The sequence below is a fragment of the Oryctolagus cuniculus genome, chromosome 6, assembly GCF_051225735.1.
Source record: "Oryctolagus cuniculus isolate XC-2025 breed Fujian yellow rabbit chromosome 6, ASM5122573v1, whole genome shotgun sequence".
Lineage (NCBI taxonomy): Eukaryota > Metazoa > Chordata > Mammalia > Lagomorpha > Leporidae > Oryctolagus > Oryctolagus cuniculus.
This window is the reverse complement of record NC_142872.1, coordinates 38,858,470-38,876,836: the sequence shown is the minus strand read 5'-3', so window position 1 is coordinate 38,876,836 and position 18,367 is coordinate 38,858,470. Positions and strand designations below refer to the sequence as shown.

The 18,367-nt window shown below is 57.5% G+C and overlaps 1 protein-coding gene and 1 long non-coding RNA gene across 2 annotated transcripts; one reads left to right on the top strand and one right to left on the bottom strand.

Annotated features, from left to right (window-relative positions):
• Positions 1-9,857: 9,857 nt before the first annotated feature.
• Positions 9,858-16,749, top strand: ARSI (arylsulfatase family member I). The gene is made up of 2 exons (XM_002710307.6): positions 9,858-10,701; positions 14,492-16,749. Exons 1-2 carry the CDS (start codon positions 10,391-10,393, stop codon positions 15,894-15,896), a joined length of 1,716 nt encoding a protein of 571 aa, XP_002710353.1. The 5' UTR covers positions 9,858-10,390; the 3' UTR covers positions 15,897-16,749.
• LOC149126113 (uncharacterized) lies at positions 12,109-14,479 on the bottom strand. Its single transcript, XR_016235370.1, has 3 exons — positions 13,996-14,479; positions 12,588-12,684; positions 12,109-12,315 (listed from the first exon to the last, which is right to left on the bottom strand). It is a non-coding gene; the product is annotated as an uncharacterized LOC149126113 (long non-coding RNA).
• Positions 16,750-18,367: the final 1,618 nt, after the last annotated feature.

Genomic DNA, 18,367 nt, shown 5'->3' with positions numbered 1-18,367 from the left:
TAAATCAGACCTCAGAGCCTGCTGTTCCCAGGAGTTTATCCCTGCTCAGAGTCCTGGACTCACAGAACTCGACCCTCCCCCTCCAGGTCTAACCCCTGTTCTTGGCCCAGAGCTGACCTGCTGGGCAGAAACTCACTAAGCTCTGATTCAGTCCTCCCTGCCACTGAGGGCCCAGATCCATCTGCCCAATTCAGCTCTTGCCCAGCCTCCTTCAGGATCCCCCCACCCCCGGTCATTTGAAGGACACATACTCTGGGACAGGCTACTCTTTGGGCTTCAGTGTCTTCCTGGGTCAAATGCAATGGCATGAAACTTGCAACTCCAAGAGGGCCAGGCAGTGCATTGTCCAATCCTGTGGTCTCAGCCCACACAGCTTGCTCCGCAGGTGTTTGTGGAGTGAATGTGCGGAGTGACGAGCTCCTTGACCCCTGGCGAAGATGGTTTGCATCTGGTAGTTGGCACCTGTTCCATTGCAAGGGACAGACACCAACACAAATAGAACAAGAGGGAAGGGATGATTGGTTCACGTGACTCAAGTCCAGGGACTTACTGGGCAGCATCGTGTGCTCAGAGGGTATCATTAGGGATCTGTGCATCTATACTGCTGCGCTGTGCTGTCCTCTCTTAGAGCTAGCCCCAGGTGAGTCCACACTTTGGTCTTTTCCTCCAAGTCCAGCAGACGAGGGATGGTCTGATTCTCAAACATCCAAACGAAAATTTCTAGACGGGGTTTCATCAGACAGACTCGAGTCACTCGCCCGTTTCCCATAGCCAGGGCCTTCTGATGCTCCAGTTTCCCTCACTTCCTCCTGGAGCTGACCCACCAGTGCGGAAGAGCAGTTTTCCCAGGAACACCGGGGTTGTGTCAGCAGGGAAGGGGAAGTGGCCGCCAGGCCGACCACAGGTACCCACGCCAGCGTTCAGCTGAAGTCTCCGTGGGTCTCAGCCTTCCACAGCCCACTGATGATGGTGACAGCACCCACAGAGGGTGGAAGAACTTCCACAGAGATTCTGGAAGGTGCAGAGGAGACCATGACCCGTGAGAACAGCTAGCGTGTGCTGAGGCACCCCTGGGCGCCTGGCCTGTGCTGAGTCAAACCTTTCCACCTTTATTTTAATCTTTAAATCAATCCCTCTTGCCGATGAGAGGCAGGCTGGGCGAGGCTAGAGGGCTGGTAGCTGTCACACAGCCAGGCAGGGTGGAGCTGGGGCTTCGGGCAGCGCCCTCAAGCACGCAGCTATATATAAACTGTAAATAATTTTACAAGCGTAAGGGATTATTAGGAACGGTCTGTACGGTTAATAATAGTAATTTTTAAAAACCCTGAAAGGGAAATTCAAATAAATTCAAACAAATGTTTGTTTAGCACCTACTATGGGCTGATCGCTCACCAGGGGCTCAGAAGGAGAGACATAAATAGCTGCGAAACAGGCAGACTGTGATCTAACAGTATCATAAACCCGCCCCAGGGGACCGGGGAGGGGAGGAGGCGGGGGTCTGGAGAGGTCTCTTGGAAGAGCTGGGATTGGGGCAGGGCTTTCAAGATGAAAGGACTTCGACAAGGTGGGGGGCGGGGGGAAACCAACTTTTAAGGGCTCTGGAAGGTTCTAAGGACCCAGAGCAGAGTTCTTGGATAAGGGGTAAGCAGTCCTATGCAAAATAACTTTCACACCAGCAGGAGCCTCAAAAGTGATTGAGAGGCGCATAGCAGTTGCCATGGGAACAGAGGCAAGCCTCATCCCTGTCATTAGTGAGCATCCCTGGCTTCCAGCTCTCTCTCGCCAAGGCCAGGAGGCGGCGGGGGCTGGTGAGGCTGTCCCTGAGCAGAAAAGCCCTGCAAGATTGCTGCCTTGGGAGACAGCGAGGCAGGGCCGACAGGTGACACCTGGGTCTGAGAAGGATCCGGAAGCTAGAGTGGGCAGCAGGGGCCCCAGAGAGGGAACAGGCCTGAGAGCGGCTTCCAAGATGGCCCATTCCTACTCTGTCCTGGGGGAGGGGGAGGGCTGGGAGCAGCTCCACCCAGGAGGTGGGCATGGCGGGGGAGCCTCCCAGAGTGACTGGATCATCGTTCCTGGACCTGCTCAGACGCCCACCCCCAACCAGGGCACCCAAGGGCATCTAAGCCCTCAAGTGAAGAGCGGAGACTGTAAGGGAGGCCGCACCCCACGACGGACTGGGTGACAAGAATGTGAACAGCAGGGTGTATAACGTGGTGGGCATTAGGGTTGAGAATCCCCTAGCTGTGTGACCTTGGACACATTATTTACCCTTTCTGCCTTTTTTTTTTTTTTTTTTTTTTTTTTGGTGGTTTCTCTGTGAGATGCAGATGGTGGGAATTATGGGAATTTCACCCACTTTGCAGGACTGAGACTTAGGTGAGATCACTGATACGGGAGCAGAGTACGGCACCTGGCATGTGGCAGACGTTCAGTCAGTGCAAGCGATGGCATCATTACTGCTTCCACACGCCAGTTTGATGTGGATTCAGGGTCTCCGCCCCCAGACGGGGCCCCCTTACCGTTTCTGCTATACGTCGGTTTCCCTAAGAACAGTAGGTGAGGATAATGACAAGGGGCGCTGGAGCGGTGGGACTCACTGCCCTTGCCTGCATCCAGGGGCTGTCGCACGAAGGAGGGAGGCCGAGGCTGCTTCCAAGGCCGGGCCACAGTGCTCAGCTTTTCACTGCAAGCCACTGGCAGGGGGCTAAGAATAACCGGATGAGAGGAATGCAGATTTTTCCTCCTGAGGCTGTACATTTGTAGGAATAGAATCTAAGGATAATGACAACAGAATCTAAACATAGTAACAATAATAACAATAGCCTTCCTTTCCAGGGAGCTTACTATGCACCACAGTTTCACGGGCCTTGTCTGTTGTAACCCTGACAACAACTTGCTGAGGCAGGTACTATTATTATTCCCGTCTTATAAATAAGAACATCAGGGCACAGAGAGGTTAACTTGGGTAGTTAGTCACACAGCTGGGGCATGGCAGACAGGGCTGGAACACAAGGCATTGGGTCCTCAGATTCTCAATCCGAGGTGCACAGGGGCACCTTTTCCTTACCTGAACACATGAACACTCTCCGGGAGGGGGCTAGGGTCTAGAGGGTCGGGGCCCCCTTCATTTTCTCCCTGCCCACCCCCGCTGGCTTCTTTGAAGGTGTGTGTGTGTGTGTGTGTGTGTGTGTGTGTGTAGGAGAGACACTTAGCTGACCAGTGAGGACAGAAGCCTCAGACATCAAAGTGGGCAAGTTCCCAGTGGGATGGGCCAGAGGCAGGCCTGGGTCCTGTTGGGCGACTCCCCCCACCCAGGCTGGCTGAGGCCCTGGCGGCCAGAGCTTCTGAGCAGGCGGGGAGAACAAGTCCTTTCATATGGCCTCCCTTTGAGCGGGCCTCGGGGTGGGGCTGGGGTCGGACGGGTAGAGGGTGGGGAGTGTGCCGAGAGGTGAGGCCGCAGTCGGGCTGGGCAAACAGATTGGGCAGCGGCTGTGGACACAGAGCGCCCATTGTGGACCCAGAGCTCTGCTTTCAATAATCCACTTGGAAGAATGTTTCATTGAGCGCCAGAGAAAGGAGCCATTGAAATGCGCAGGGCTGGGCCCCACGAAGGGTTAACGGCAGGGGCTATGGGTGCCTGGGCTCTTGCCACTATTGGCCCAGATGCCTGATAGGGGGACCCTGATCACTAAGACAAGGGGCACTCAGACCACCCAGAGGGCCGGAAGCCAGGGTCAGAGCAGGGTATGTGTGCCTCCCCCAGAAAGGGTGGAGGGGGGACCCAATTTCAAGGAGGAAAACCCCTTTCCTCCCAGAGCCATTTTCCCCAATATCCAGCGAGACCCCAGGTGATATGCAGGGACCTGGGGCGCCCCCCCCCCCCCCCCCCCCGGGCTGCCTCCTTGGGGGAGAAACTCAGCTGGGCAGGTGTCACTCTGCCTGGAGGCGGCTGGGCCCCCTGCAGCGCGCTCTCTCAAGTTCAGCTCCTATGGCTTTCTTAAGCGCCTCTGGCCTTTCCAGTAGTCATTAATCAACTATAATTAATGGTACAGGAGTCGAGAGCATGGGAGTGACAGTAAGAACCGTGGGTCACTAACTGAGGTGACCAAGGGACCCCCGTGCAATTTTCTACGACTCTTCCGTATAGAAGCAGCTCTCATTAGGAGGGTACGGCCTGGCTGTCAATGAGGGCACCAGCAGTGGGGTTCTGTGGGATTCTCTGCTTCCCCAGACAGACCCACACACTGCCGCTAGCTGCACGCACCTGGGGAGCTTGCAGTGCGGGGAGCATCATGCTGGCCCCCGTGGGCTGGAGCAGCAGGCAGGTGGGCGGCAGGGGCTGCCGGGAGCGCCGCGCACTCGCTGCCGCATCACTCCAGCAGCACAGCGGGGCTGGCGCAGTGCCTTCTTCACCACTGAGGACGCGACGGCCTTCCTCAGCCTACGTCTGCCCTGAGGCATGTCCTGCGCCGTGAGCTCCTCAAAGGGAACCTGGACGGGGACCCGAAAACTCAGACGACGTCTTTCCCTGCTTCTTTGAAAAGAGGATCCTGACCAGGGTTTACACTCTGGAGGGCGATCTCTCTTGCCTTCTGTGCTGAGCTGTGACTGGGTGATGCCCTGGAAGGGGGGGTTGGGTTCTGGTGGCTGTGGACCAAATGTCCCAAACACGTACCAGATGTCCCCACACCTGCGGTTTTATTAGCTCATCAATCTGGTTTTTATATTTATTTGTTTGTTTCTCCCTAATGTGAAACTTTAAAGCAATTGCCCCCAGCTACCTTCTTATAGCTTCCCTCTGAGCAGCTTCTAATATCCTTGGGGTGGGTCGTGGATTGGTCTTGCCAGATTGGATGTGCAGTGAGATCAGTGACAAAGGCCGGAGAGCTCTCGGGCCGTCAAGGGGTCGAGCTCTGTGCCCTGTGTGACCGTTCAGAGGTCTGATGTGATCCTTGGAGGATCTGATGTGGTCCAGCCCAGACTAACAACCTCTACAGAGGAGGACAGCGAGCTTCGTCTCTGCACAAGCTCTTTGCCAAGGGCGCTGAGTTGGAAGGGGAGAATATCTGTAGCAAGATGACTTTATTTTATTTAGTTGTATTTACTTGAAAGGCGGAGAGACTGAGACAGACAGAAATCTCCCACTCACTGATTCATTTCCCCAAACCTCAAAATAGTTGGGGCTGGGCCAGATGAACACCCTGAGCCCCAAAGTCCATCCATTTCCCACATGGGTGGCAGCGACTCAAGTACTTGAGCCATTTGCCTGCTGTCTCCCTGGGTGCACATCAGCAGGAAGCTGGAATGAGAAGCAGAGCTGGGGCTCAAAGCCAGGCACTGCAATATTGGACATAGGCCTCCCGAGAAAGTGCCTTAGCCCATGGGCCAAATGCCCGCCCTGAACTGAGATGATTTTGGTTCACAGCTAGCCAAACACAGGGGTTGGTGTTGTGGTACAGCAAGTTAGCTGTCACTTGGGATGTCCAAATCCCATATTGAAATGCTGGTTAAAGTCCTGGCTACTCCACTTCCAATTTCAGCTTCCTACTAATGCACACCCTGGGAGGCAGACCTGGCTCCTGGCGTCAGCCTGGCCCAGTCCTGGCTGTTGTGGGCATTTGGGGAGTGAAACTGCAACTGAAGATCTCACTCCCTGTCTTTCACCTCTGCCTTTCAAGTAAATAAGTCCTTTTAAAAAGAAAGATGACCAAACATACATTTACATCCCCCCTCATATGTACGTGCATACACACACACACACACACACACACACAGAGCAGTGAAAGACAACCACAAACCACACTCACTCATGTGTTCACCTTTCCATCTCCATATCCTAAAAAAACACAATAATTAGAATCCTAAGATTTTCAAGTTGGACAGCACTTTCAAAGTCCTTTGAAGGTCTTGCTTTTAGAAGTTGTGTTCCCAGTTGAGTTTGGGAATCTCCAGTTACCACCTGGAGACTGGGCACTTCATCCCCCCTGTGCAGAGATCCTGCCTGGGCAGCTCAGCACTTTCTGAAGTCTGATTCCATCAATGGAAATCTCTGAAAGTTAGGAAGTAGCAAAACAACACCCTTGATCTGCCACCTCTGATCTGCATTTTGGGGGCAGATATTAGGTTTCTGATAGTTTCCTTTTTCTTAAATCTTTTTTTAAATTTAAATCTTTTTAAAAATTTATTTATTTAGTTGGAATGCATAGTTACAGAGAGAGGGAGTGACAGTGAAGGAGAGGAGAGGAGAGGGGAGGGGAGGGGAGGGGAGGGGAGGAGAGGAGAGGAGAGGAGAGGAGAGGAGAGGAGAGGAGAGGAGAGGAGAGGAGAGGAGAGGAGAGGAGAGGAGAGGAGAGGAGTTCTTCCATCTACCGCTTCACTCCCCCGAATAGCTGCAATGGCCAGGGCAGGGCCAGGCCAAAGCCAGGAGCCAGGAGTCCCATCTGGGTCTCCCGCATGGGTGCAGGGGCCCAAGAACTGGGCCATAATCTTCTGTTTTCCCAGGCATATTAGCAGGGAGCTGGATCAGAAGTGGAACAGTCAGAACTCGAACCTGCACCCGTATAGGATGCCAGTGTTGCAGGTGGTGGCTTAACCCACTGTGCTACAATGCTGGCTCATTCTGATAGTGTTTCAGTGTGCCTGTCCTTTGAGGGTTACGTGCTAAGGACACACCTGTGTGAATAGGGGGACAGGGCTTTCCCATATGGGGTAGACATTCCTGATGTCAGTCATCTTGGATATGGCAGGTCTTAAGATAGAAATGGAAGATGCTAGCTTAGCCTGGTTGGAGAGAGAATGCTTTTTGGCGCCTTCTTTTTTATTTTTTTGAGATTTATTTTATTTATTTGAAAGTCAGAGTGACAGAGAGAAAAGGAGAGACAGAGAGAAGAAGACCTTCCATCTTCTGGTTTACTTTCCAAATGCTCACAGAAGTTGGGGCTGGGTCAGGCCAAAGCCAGGAGCCCAGAACTCTGTCCTTGTCTCCCGCATGGGTGCAGGGGCCCAAGTACTTGCGCCATCATCTGCTGCCTCCCAAGTGCATTAACGAGGATCTGGATTGGAAGTGGAGCAGCTGGGACTCAAATGGGTGTTCTGCTCTGGAATGCTGGCATTGCAGGCTGTGGCTTAACCCGCTGCACCACAGTGCCAGCCATGGAGCTTGCTTCTTCAGCCTGAATTGGAGCCAGCTTGGAGTTTGGTGAGTCCTAGCTGGGTAGGGCTGATAGACCTGTTCCCAGGGAGCAAGGCAGTAGCACAAGGGGCAGGGGATGAGCCCATGGACTGTGAAAGCTGTGCCCTGGACTCGCATTACGCTTTGCGCTCTGTTCCTTGCTGGCCTCCCTGGGCCTATGGACATTCCTGGTTAAGGGGCTGTAGCCTGGCCCAGCCGCGTAGCAGGTGGCAAAGGGAGGCCCCAGGGTGGGTGTTTATTTCTCTGGAACTTCTAAAGGGCAATGGTGAGCTCTGAGGCCACCTTGGGTTTTGGCGATTACTGAGACTCTTAAATGATATGTGAGTATTGGGGAACTGGAGTTGGCCCCGGATGCTGCCCCCTGCCCTCCTATTAAGTCACCCATGACATTGGCCGGGGATCTGTCTGCCAGTGCCTCTCACCCACAGGACTCAGTCCTTGCCCGCAGTAGCACAGAGAGCAGCCTCCCGGTGCTGCTGTCTTGGCCATGGGGCCTGCAGCACAAGAACTCTGGGGGACACTGTCGCCCCACAGTAGCTGAGACCCTCAAGTTGCTCTACAAATAAGCGGGTTTAAACAAACAAAAAGCACCCCTAAGACCAAACAGCACAGAGAACAATCATCATGACCAAAATCCCCATCTGCTGAGTGCCTGCTGTGTCCTGGGCACTCGACGGAGCCTGGTATTGCCACTTATTTTATTAACCATTTTTATAGATGAAGAAATTGAGGCCAGGGGCGGTCATGTAGCCTGGGCAAGGCCAGACCCACAGAAGTGGCAGGACGTGAACTCAAGTGGCCTTGAACTCTGCAGTGCTACCCGCCGTGTCCCCATAGCCGGAGTTCTTGTCTCCCTGCGCCTTTTTCCCTCCAGGCTGAGTGCCCGCCCATTCCCATTGCCCTAGTTCTCTGTACACATGGAGCAAGGCGACGGCAGCTCTGACTGGTCCCCTCCTGACCAAGAGGGCCAACAAGGCCTTTGCAAAGCCCAAGTCCATCTGACCTCCTGGGACTTGTCCCATGTTGACCCCCCCCCCCCCCCAGCCAGGGCCGAAGCCTCCGGAAGCACTGTTTTAGCATCCTTTCCTCCAGGAGGCTATATTTGCCCCGTCTGTCCTCAACGCTTCTTCTCCCAGAACAACAGGCTCAGTTTTCCCTTCTGATAAATCTGGTCACCCTAAATATGGGGCTTTGAGCAAACAGGAGTGGCTGGCCCCACGCAGCCCTCGTTTCGAAATGCAGATCACACGGGCTGCTATTTTGGAGGTCTGGTTTCTTTTCCCCACACACAGTGGTTTTCAGCAAAAGGCTAGGAATCACGACAGCGCCTTGGCAGGGGAAGGGTGCGAGAAGTACCTGGGCAGTGTTGGTTTCCCAGAGTTCGCAAAAACACTGACCCTTCAGGAAAAAGAGTGATTCGTTCGCAGCACACTGGGCAAGGCGGCGTTCCACAGCTGCCTCCTGGCCGCCAGCAGTGTGCATGTTAAACACCCTCAGCGCCTTGCGTTAGCCCAGTTGCCCCGTTGAAAACTGTAGCCCAGGAAAAATTTCAAAAAAAAAAAAAAAAAAAAAAAACAACCAGTGATACAGCGCTGAGGCTGTAACCAGGCACCCAACAGCCTAATAGCCCTTGGATGGCTTTCATTTGGACTGATGGTGCTTGCATTTTGCTTCAAAGTGGCTCTAACACTTAGCAATCAGAGTACACCACGTCTTCAAAAAGTTCACAGGAAGTGTTTATTACGGAAAAACAATGTGTAGATGTCAAGATCTTTGCACCAAAATAAACATGCTTTCGTTCCATTTCCCATGAACCTTTGGAAGCCCTTCGTGTTTCTCCTGATAATCTAGATGTGTGTGCTCCTCCGGAAAGATCGGGAAACGCTGGCCCTCATTCATGCGTGACACACGCGTGACAACGGGCCTCTGGACCGGAAGCTGAGTTCCTCTGAGCATCCCTTTGGCACAATACTGGGGGCCCCAGAGTCCCCCACGCTTGCCTTTTCTGGTGGCAGCTGGCCTGTGTGAACTGGGGGCCCACGCATCCTTCCTTCTGTCCACCCATCCATCATCCACCCATCCAGTCTAGCAGGTACTGTGCTGGACTCTGTGGGGACCAGGTGGACAAATCAGCCAGAGCCCTCTGGATTCCAGGGGTCGGCCTTCTAAGATTCTACTTGGGAGCTGCAGGGTGAGGGGCTGAGAGGTTGCGGCAAGGAAAGCTGGCCAGCCCAGAACCCAGCTTCCTCACTTCCGGCTCCGCTAGGCTTTGCCAAAGTACTCCATTGCTGGCTTGCAGCGCGGGAGCTGCAGCGCCAGCCCTACTCTCTCTGTGACTGCGATGAGCTGCCCCTCTTCTAGGGACCTCAGTGTCTGCATCTGTAGAATGACCCGGCTGGACCAGACGGTCCGTCTGTCCGTCCGTCCTGGGGCTGGCCCTCAGAGATGTTGGGGCTCCAGGATTGAGGAATGTCTGGCCGGCCGGCCCGGAACTGTTCCATCAGATTCCAGGCAGCCCCCCTCCCCCGGATCCCTAGTCTCTGCCCGGCCAGGGGCGGGCGCTGGGGCGGCGGCCGAGCCGGCCCGGCCCGGGATTCGCGCCCGGGGGGCGGAGCCGTGGCTCGGCGCCCCGCCCTCCCACCTGGGGCTCAGCCGGGCAGATGTTACAACTTTCTCGCATTCCCTCCCGCGGTGTCCCCCTCGGGCCAGCCCCACCCGTGCCTCCCTCCCTCCGGCTCTGGGCTCGTGCCCACCTCCTCGCTGGGAGCCCGACGGCTCTGAGGACTGCGGGCGGGGCGGGAGGCCGGGCCGGGGGGCTGCAGGGTCGGGGTGGGAGGAGAGAGGGAAAAGCAGAGGCGAGAGAAATTGGGAGGCGGGAGGAACGCGGGGCAAAAAGGAAGAGGAGAGTCCGAGGATGGTGGAGAGCGCTTTTTGGGAGCCGCCGCGCCGCGTCTCAGGCTGGCCTGGCTAAGCCGGGGCAGAGGGAGCGAGGGCGGTGCAGGGTGGGCGCCCCGCTGCGGCCGCGCAGGTCCAGCCCCGGCGCCCCACCGCGGGCCCTGGAGCAGCCCCTGCGCCGCCCCCCGGGGCCGCGGATCGCGGTGGTCGCAGCCAGGCCTGCGTGCGGGCCGTGCGCCCTGGGCACGCGAGGCGCTGAGGCCCCGGGAGCCGTGCGCGCCGGCACGCGCGGCCGCCTCGGCCATGCACGCCCTCACCGGCCTCTCCCTGGTCAGCCTGCTTAGCTTCGGCTACCTGTCCTGGGACTGGGCCAGGCCGAGTCTCATGGCCGACGCTCCCGCGGAGGCCGGCGCGCCGCCCTCGGCCGCTCCACCCCAGCCTCCGCACATCATCTTCATCCTCACCGACGACCAGGGCTACCACGACGTGGGCTACCATGGCTCGGATATCGAGACCCCGACGCTGGACCGGCTGGCAGCCGAGGGTGTCAAGTTGGAGAATTACTATATCCAACCCATCTGCACACCTTCAAGGAGCCAGCTCCTCACCGGCAGGTAGGCGGGGCCCCGGCCCCAAAGAAACCCAGTCCGAAGATGTCCCCTACCCACCCAAACACGCCTTGGGACCTGGGAAATGAGGGGTCCCGCTGATCGTGGCCCTGATGGGCTGCCCGGGCATCCTGGAGTGCCTTGCCCTCCCTGGACCTCTGTGCCCCCACCCCTACACTCAGTGGGCTCCATCATTTTGGAGGTCTAAGAAGCTCACAACAGAGGAGACAGCCTGACACCCCCTTGTTAAGGAATGCGGCAGCCTCTGCCGCTTAACTGAGTCTGCTGCTGCTACAAGTGCTCTCCCACCCTGTGACCCAGAGCCAGCCACTTCGTTTCTGGAAGCCCCAGTTTTCATCTTGGAAAGGAGCTGGGAGGATGGCCCAGACCTGCCCAGCTGTTGGTAGTTGGCAGCTCCGTGTCACTGGGGAGTTTCAGGTCCCCACATTTTGCAGGCTGCACTGGGAGAAAAGCCGAGGACCCGAAAGGTGGACGAGAAGGACACATGCAGGATGTCACGCCCCTTGGAGCCTTGGGCGGTTACTTCATTTCCCCAACAGCAAAACCCTCCCCCTTGGCTGGGAGCCCCAGGGGACGTGCTGCTGTCTCAGTGAGGAGTTGTCTGCTGGGCGAGGCAGCAGGATGGCAGGATGAAAGGAGCCGGGAAGCAGGAGGTGGGGCCGCGGAAGGCAACCTTGGGCCACTTAACAGCAAATCCTTTGGCAGGGCTGAGCTAATCCTCCTTGGATGGGGGCCAAGGCCCGCTTTCTCCCAAGTTCCACCCGATAGCCGCTTGGTGTGGTCTCAGGACCCACAGTCCCTCTGTGTTTCCTGGGTAGGCCCAGCTCAGTGTCTGTGCCCACTTTCAGGGTCTGTAGGAGAGGGGGCCGAGAGGCCAGGCGTTTGGCAAGGGCCTTGGCGCTGGCAATGAAGTGGTGCCCTTTCCGCCTTCGATCTGGCACTGTGTTTATCCGGGCACCAACAGAGAGAACAGGAGAACGAGGAAGGGGTGGCGTGGGTACGTGTCCAGATGAAGGGTGGCAGTGATGGTGAAGACCCAGTCCTTGGACCGGGAGGGATCTACAGTTGCAGGAGTTGTGCGCAAGTCAGTATTTGTCTCCCAGGAGATGACTCTGGGCTTAGGCGGCGGCATGAGCAGCCAACACAGTGCTCCAAGCCCTGATCTGTGCAGCTAGCTGAGTGTGGTCAGCCGCCATGTGCGCTCTGCCCCTTGCAGCTGGCTCTGCTCGCTGGTACTCAGGCCGTTAACACTACTGCCAGCTGTGTTTGGGAAGCTGGAGAGAGTCTGAGTGTGTCCTGTTCCTCTCCTGAAGACGGGACCTTGAGCTGGCTGCTCGCTTTATTTATTTATTTATTTTAAAGATTTATTTATCTATTTGAAAGTCAGAGTTACACAGAGAGAGAAGTGAGAGAGAGAGAGAGAGACAGAGAGAGAGAGAGGTTTTCCATCCGCTGGTTCACTCTGCAGATGGTCGCGACGGCTGGAGCTGCACCAATCTGAAGTCAGGAGCCAGGAGCTTCTTCTGGGTATCCCACATAGGTTCAGGGGCCCGAGGACTTGGGCCATCTTCCACTGCTTTCCCAAGCCACAGCACAGAGCTGGATTGGAAGTGGAGCAGCTGGGACTCGAGCTGGCACCCATATGGGATGCCGGCGCTGCAGGCAGCAGCCCTACCCACTATGCCACAGTGCCGGCCTCGGCCGCTCACTTTATAAGCCAGTGCACCAGCACCCCTCACCACCACCACCACGAAGAGAGGCTCAGCAGGCCCTGGGGTGCTAGTGCAATCATGAGCCTGGCTGAGGCCGGAGAGGCTGTCCCACTGGGAGATTGTGAGCACGGGTCGAGCAGACCTGGGCTCAGAACTCACCCCCTTGGCTTGCTAGCTGTGTGCTCTTTGCTGCATTTCTGGGAGCCTCAGTTTCATGGTCTGTAGGATGGGAGTAGTAACCGTCTTTCCTGTAGTTCTTTTTAAAGAGAAGATTAAATGAGATAGCGAATGTGTGTGGCACATAGTCTTAAAAGTAGCAGTAGTTGCTAGTTAGAGCTGACAACAACAGCTTTAAGATAAGCAAGGGTTCGCCGGCGCCGTGGCTCACTAGGCTAATCCTCTGCCTGTGGCGCCGGCTCCCCAGGTTCTAGTCCTGGTTGGGGCGCCGGATTCTGTCCCAGTTGCTCCTCTTCTAGTCCAGCTCTCTGCTGTGGCCAGGGAGTGCAGTGGAGGATGGCCCAGGTGCTTGGGCCCTGCACCCGCATGGGAGACCAGGAGGAAGCACCTGGCTCTGGCTTAGCATCAGCGCAGTGCGCTGGCTGCAGCGGCCATTAGGGGGTGAACCAACGGAAAAGGAAGACCTTTCTTCTGTCTCTCTCTCTTACTGTCTAACTCTGCCTGTTAAAAAAATAAATAAATAAAAATAAGCAAGAGAAACCCAGGCCAGCGACAGGGTCAGGGTATCCAGTATTCAGGTCTTGGCTTAAGCAGGGTGCAGGGTAGCGGAGGGGGCTGAGAAGAGGGTGTGGGGTTCTGACTTGCTTGTGAAATCCCAGGGCTCGTATTTACTCTTGGACTTTTGGGAGTTGAATAAAGGCCCCCAGAAGCAGATCACGGGAGGCCTTGGCCACAGAAGAGGAGGACGGGATACCAGTGACTGGTATCACTGCTGCTCAGGGCGTTGCCTGGGCGGGGGACCATGCTCTCACAATGGGTACAGGTGAGCCAGTCTCACAGACCCTGGGAAGTGGGCAAGTCTTAGAGATTCCCATTCCCCCCAGCTCGTTCCACATGTGAGCAGACTGACGCCCTGTGAGCGGAGAGGCAGGGCAGCCGAGCTGGCTCAACAGAGGCCCTGCTTGGGCTCACCCTGGATTTTGCTCCAAGTCCTGGCTGTGTCCCTGACCACTGAGTGACCTTGGGCAATGTCCTTCCCCTCCCCTGGACCTTAGCTTCTTGAGACATGGTAAATAAACTTTAAGATGAGTTGGGCCCCTCTGGATCTAAAACCTGGAGTGTCCTCATTCATTCATTCATTCATTCCAGAAGTAAACAAGTGTCCCTTAAACATCATTTGGGTGCGAGGGAATCCCAGGCTGAATACTGTCCCATTTCACTGGGCCCTGAAGCATGTGCAGCTGATTCTAAGATCGTGGCCATGTGGGACAAGGTCAGCCCATACTAAATGCTGAAGGAACCCCGGGGCAGAAGTGACTTTCTTTGGGGATAACTTTGGGGCTGTGCTTTGAAGAGCGAGTAGGAGTTTGCTTGAGAGAACAGGACTTACCGTAGGGCCCAGAGAAAGTTTGGGTCTTAGAGCTTCGGGACTCGGAAGCCTGGAGCCAGACCTCCTGGGACACAGGCACTTGTTGTGGCAATCAGCGGGTGAGAGATCTAACCTACTGAGTCTCCGTGTCCTTGTTTGGGAAGTGGGAGTAATGCTATACACCTGCTAGTTTGTGGTGAGCATTTAGCGAGACGGTTGACACCCAGGCTCAGCCAGCACTGAGCACACGGCAAGTGCGTGGTGTTAGCTATCACCACGTTGTTATCAGCTGAGGTTCAGCCTCCTAGCCCTGTGGCCCTGGGTGAGCAGTTTAACTATTCGGAGCTTCAGATGCCAATAATCTCTACTTGCATTGACTCGGAGGAGTCAGAGGTCGTGTTGCTGTTTACACTGCTGGTGCTGGCACCGGAGCCCCGCTCTGGGCCGTGGTGGGGGTTGGCTGGCAGGAGCAGTGGCCTGTAGTTCACCTGTGCCTTCCCCTCCCCCCGCACACCAGGTACCAGATCCACACAGGACTGCAGCACTCCATCATCCGCCCACGGCAGCCCAACTGCCTGCCCCTGGACCAGGTGACCCTGCCCCAGAAGCTGCAGGAGGCCGGTTACTCCACCCACATGGTGGGCAAGTGGCACCTGGGCTTCTACCGGAAGGAGTGCTTGCCCACGCGCCGGGGCTTTGACACCTTCCTGGGCTCGCTGACGGGCAACGTAGACTACTACACCTATGACAACTGTGACGGCCCGGGGGTGTGCGGCTTCGACCTGCACGAGGGCGAGAGTGTGGCCTGGGGGCTCAGCGGCCAGTATTCCACCATGCTCTACGCCCAGCGCGCCAGCCACATCCTGGCCAGCCACAGCCCCCGGCGCCCCCTCTTCCTCTACGTGGCCTTCCAGGCGGTCCACACCCCCTTGCAGTCTCCTCGCGAGTACCTCTACCGTTACCGCACCATGGGCAACGTGGCCCGGCGGAAGTACGCGGCCATGGTGACCTGCATGGACGAGGCGGTGCGCAACATCACCTGGGCCCTCAAGCGCTACGGCTTCTACAACAACAGCGTCATCATCTTCTCCAGCGATAACGGCGGCCAGACCTTTTCGGGGGGCAGCAACTGGCCGCTCCGGGGACGGAAGGGCACGTACTGGGAAGGTGGCGTGCGGGGCCTGGGCTTCGTCCACAGCCCCCTGCTCAAGCGGAAGCGGCGGACAAGCCGGGCCCTGGTGCACATCACCGACTGGTACCCCACCCTGGTGGGTCTGGCCGGAGGCAGTGCCTCGGCAGCCGATGGGCTGGATGGCTACGACGTGTGGCCGGCCATCAGTGAGGGCCGGGCCTCGCCCCGCACGGAGATCCTGCACAACATTGACCCTCTTTACAACCACGCCCAACACGGCTCCCTGGAGGGCGGCTTTGGCATCTGGAACACAGCCGTGCAGGCTGCCATCCGTGTGGGCGAGTGGAAGCTGCTGACCGGAGACCCGGGCTATGGCGACTGGATCCCCCCGCAGACGCTAGCCTCCTTCCCCGGCAGCTGGTGGAACCTGGAGCGGATGGCCAGCGTCCGCCAGGCTGTGTGGCTCTTCAACATCAGTGCTGACCCTTACGAGCGAGAGGACCTGGCTGGCCAGCGGCCCGATGTGGTGCGCACACTGCTGGCCCGTCTGGCTGACTATAACCGCACAGCCATCCCCGTGCGCTACCCGGCTGAGAATCCCCGGGCCCATCCTGATTTTAATGGGGGTGCTTGGGGGCCCTGGGCCAGTGATGAGGACGAGGAAGAGGAGGAGGAAGGAGGCAGGGCTCGAAGCTTCTCCCGGGGTCGCCGTAAGAAAAAATGCAAGATTTGCAAGCTGCGATCCTTCTTCCGTAAACTCAACACCAGGCTGATGTCGCACCGGATCTGATGGGGCCAGCGGGATCTTGGTGTGTGTGTCGGGGGGCAGCTATGCTTCCCCACTGCAGCCTGGCCCTGCTGCTTCTCAGGGAGAGGCCTGGGGTCAGTCTCCCCCTGCAGGGAAATGGAGGGCTCAGCGACACGGGGTGGGGCACCGGGTGGGAGTGGGGTGGGAATAAAGCAGCCTGGGTCCCCGTCCTGCCTCTGCCTGGCTGGCACTGTGATCTCAGGTGACCGGCGTGAGCTTTCTGCCTTGGTGTCTTCGTCTGGGAAATGAGCTCTGGTGACTGCGTGACTGTGAGACGCACCTGGGGCCACGGAGGCATTCCTAGCCAGCATCTCCACCTTGCAGCTCCCTTAAGGCCCTCCTTGGAGCCCTGGATCTCCCTGGCCTGCGTGGGGGCGGAGCCACGTGGAGGCAACTCCGGGCCTGGACGGCAGCCCCAGAGAAGGCAATTTGGCTGCTCGACAGCGGTACTCTGAGTGCTGAGAGTGGAGGTGCAGGATCAGCGGTGGGGGTCAACATTCTGGGGTCTTCACATGGCCCCGGGCCAGTGCTGGGGTCACACTGATCTCATGGGGGCTGTGCTGGAAACTCCTCTTCCTGTCCCCAGAACCCTGAGAAACAGCTGCGTCCTTGGCTGCTACAGTATCCAGGGCGGGGGCAGAGCTGTGTCAGAGCCCCTGAGCCCGCCGTCAGGACACCTGGGCTCTTCTGTAGCCCTTTGCTATTGGGCCTTGATTTCCCCACCTGCAAATGAGCGTGCTGGCTGTGGCTCTGCCTACCTCACAGGGCTGTGGAGGCCTAGCCAAGGTAAGGGTCCCGAGGAGCCTGTGCACTTGATTAAAGTGAATAACACAGATGCAAGGGACCAGTGCTGTTGGTGAACACGTGTGTGTGCACGCTTGCATCCTGGGCACAAGGGTGAGTGTACGGGAGGGGAGAGGCGGAGCCAGAGTGTAGGAGTGTGCAGTGTGACCTCTCTGGGCCTCAGTGACCCCTTGTGTTACGGGGATGATCTCGGAGCCCTTCCTCCACTGGCCGCTCTGGGCATCCCATGCGTGTGTGTGTGTGTGTGTGTGGAGGGGGGAGGGTGGGCAGGAGGGCGTGGGGGCTGCACAGGCTGCTGGCTGTGTAGCGAGCCTCCATCCGCACACTGCGTTCTGCATATCCCCCTTCAGGTTCCAGTCGGCGCAGTGTGTGTAGGCGAAAGCCCTGCTGTGAATTTTGAAAATAGTTATTTTTGTCACTGGCAAAGGAGGCCTGCTAGGACTCGTCAGCTTGTGGATGAGCGGGCTGGGTGGGGTGGGTGCGGTGCAGCGGGGGTCTGGGCACTAGTTACAGAGTGCCTGTTTCTGGGTGAGGGTCTGACCTGGCTGCAGCTGGGAAGTGACCGGCCGTGACCTTGGCCCTTCCTCCTGGTCCTGTTCTTTGTACTCTTACAACCCCGAAACTGGAAGCTTCTCTATGCTATGGATGACCAGCTGGTAGGGCAGGGGCCTGCATTGGCATTTGCCCATTCCCAGGACACTCCTGCTGGTGTTGTCCCAGCCGTGTGGGTTGGGCCTTCCAGAAAGCATGATACCCCAGGTTCATGTGCTGGTCTCTCCCGTGCTGAGTTGGCTCCGCCCCAGATGGCCCAACCTCTAAGCTCCTGACTCCACTCCTATTCCTGGGTCCCCTGCCTTTTGGGGCTATGGGGGCGGGGCTGCAGATGGCCCTTCCTGCTCTCCCCTGGGCACCATGGCCTACTCCCTGTGGTCAACATGGCCCCAAACTAAAAGAGACCCCTTGGGGCTGGGCGTCAGCACCTGTTTCTGGTGTCCCGAGGAGGTTTGGCTCAGGTCTCCGTCCAGCCTCCAGCCCAGTCCAGAGCTCACCTAGCTCAGAGTCCTATCCACCCCAAGCCCAGCAAATGGCCTGGGAGCTCTGTGAGCTTCAGCCTGCAGTCTGACCCAGGGGATTCTGGGAGCTGGAAGGCTGTAGGCAGGTGGAGGGTCTCCTGCGCTGCCATAAAGGCCTTAGCCTCCTCTGGCTCCTACCCCCTCCTGCAGCTCCTCAGTAAGGGTGCCTGGGTCTGGAGTTGCTGCCAGACCCCAGACTGGCACTGCCAGGCAAGCATTTGGACCCCCTGGGCCCGTGTAGTGGGGGAGAGGTGGGAGGGGTGGGAGGGAGAGCAGAGCAGAGGCAGCCCTGGCTCTTTGGGTCATCGATGGGGGAAATGGATGCCTGTTGAGCCCCCAGTTTCTGTCTTGGCTGGCCTGGATGGCAGCAGATCTGGTAGATGGAGTGATGGAACCGGGCAGGGGTCAGCCTGGGCAAGCTGGCCGCTGCCTCTGGAGTCTTGGGCTCTGCTGACCAGTGCCCCAGCAGCCGGGAGAGAGCCCCACACTGGCTGGAGGGGTGAGCTCGGGGACCCACCCTGCTCCCTGGCACCTTGTCCTCTTCTCATTCCGAGCTTGCTGCCTACCAAGGGACAC

Excerpts from the sequence above, each read along its gene's own strand:
- ARSI (XM_002710307.6), top strand. The coding sequence starts at position 10,391 with ATGCACGCCCTCACCGGCCTCTCCCTGGTCAGCCTGCTTAGCTTCGGC. Across the intron at positions 10,702-14,491 it reads AGCCAGCTCCTCACCGGCAG|GTACCAGATCCACACAGGAC; the intron begins GTAGGCGGGGCC and ends CCCGCACACCAG.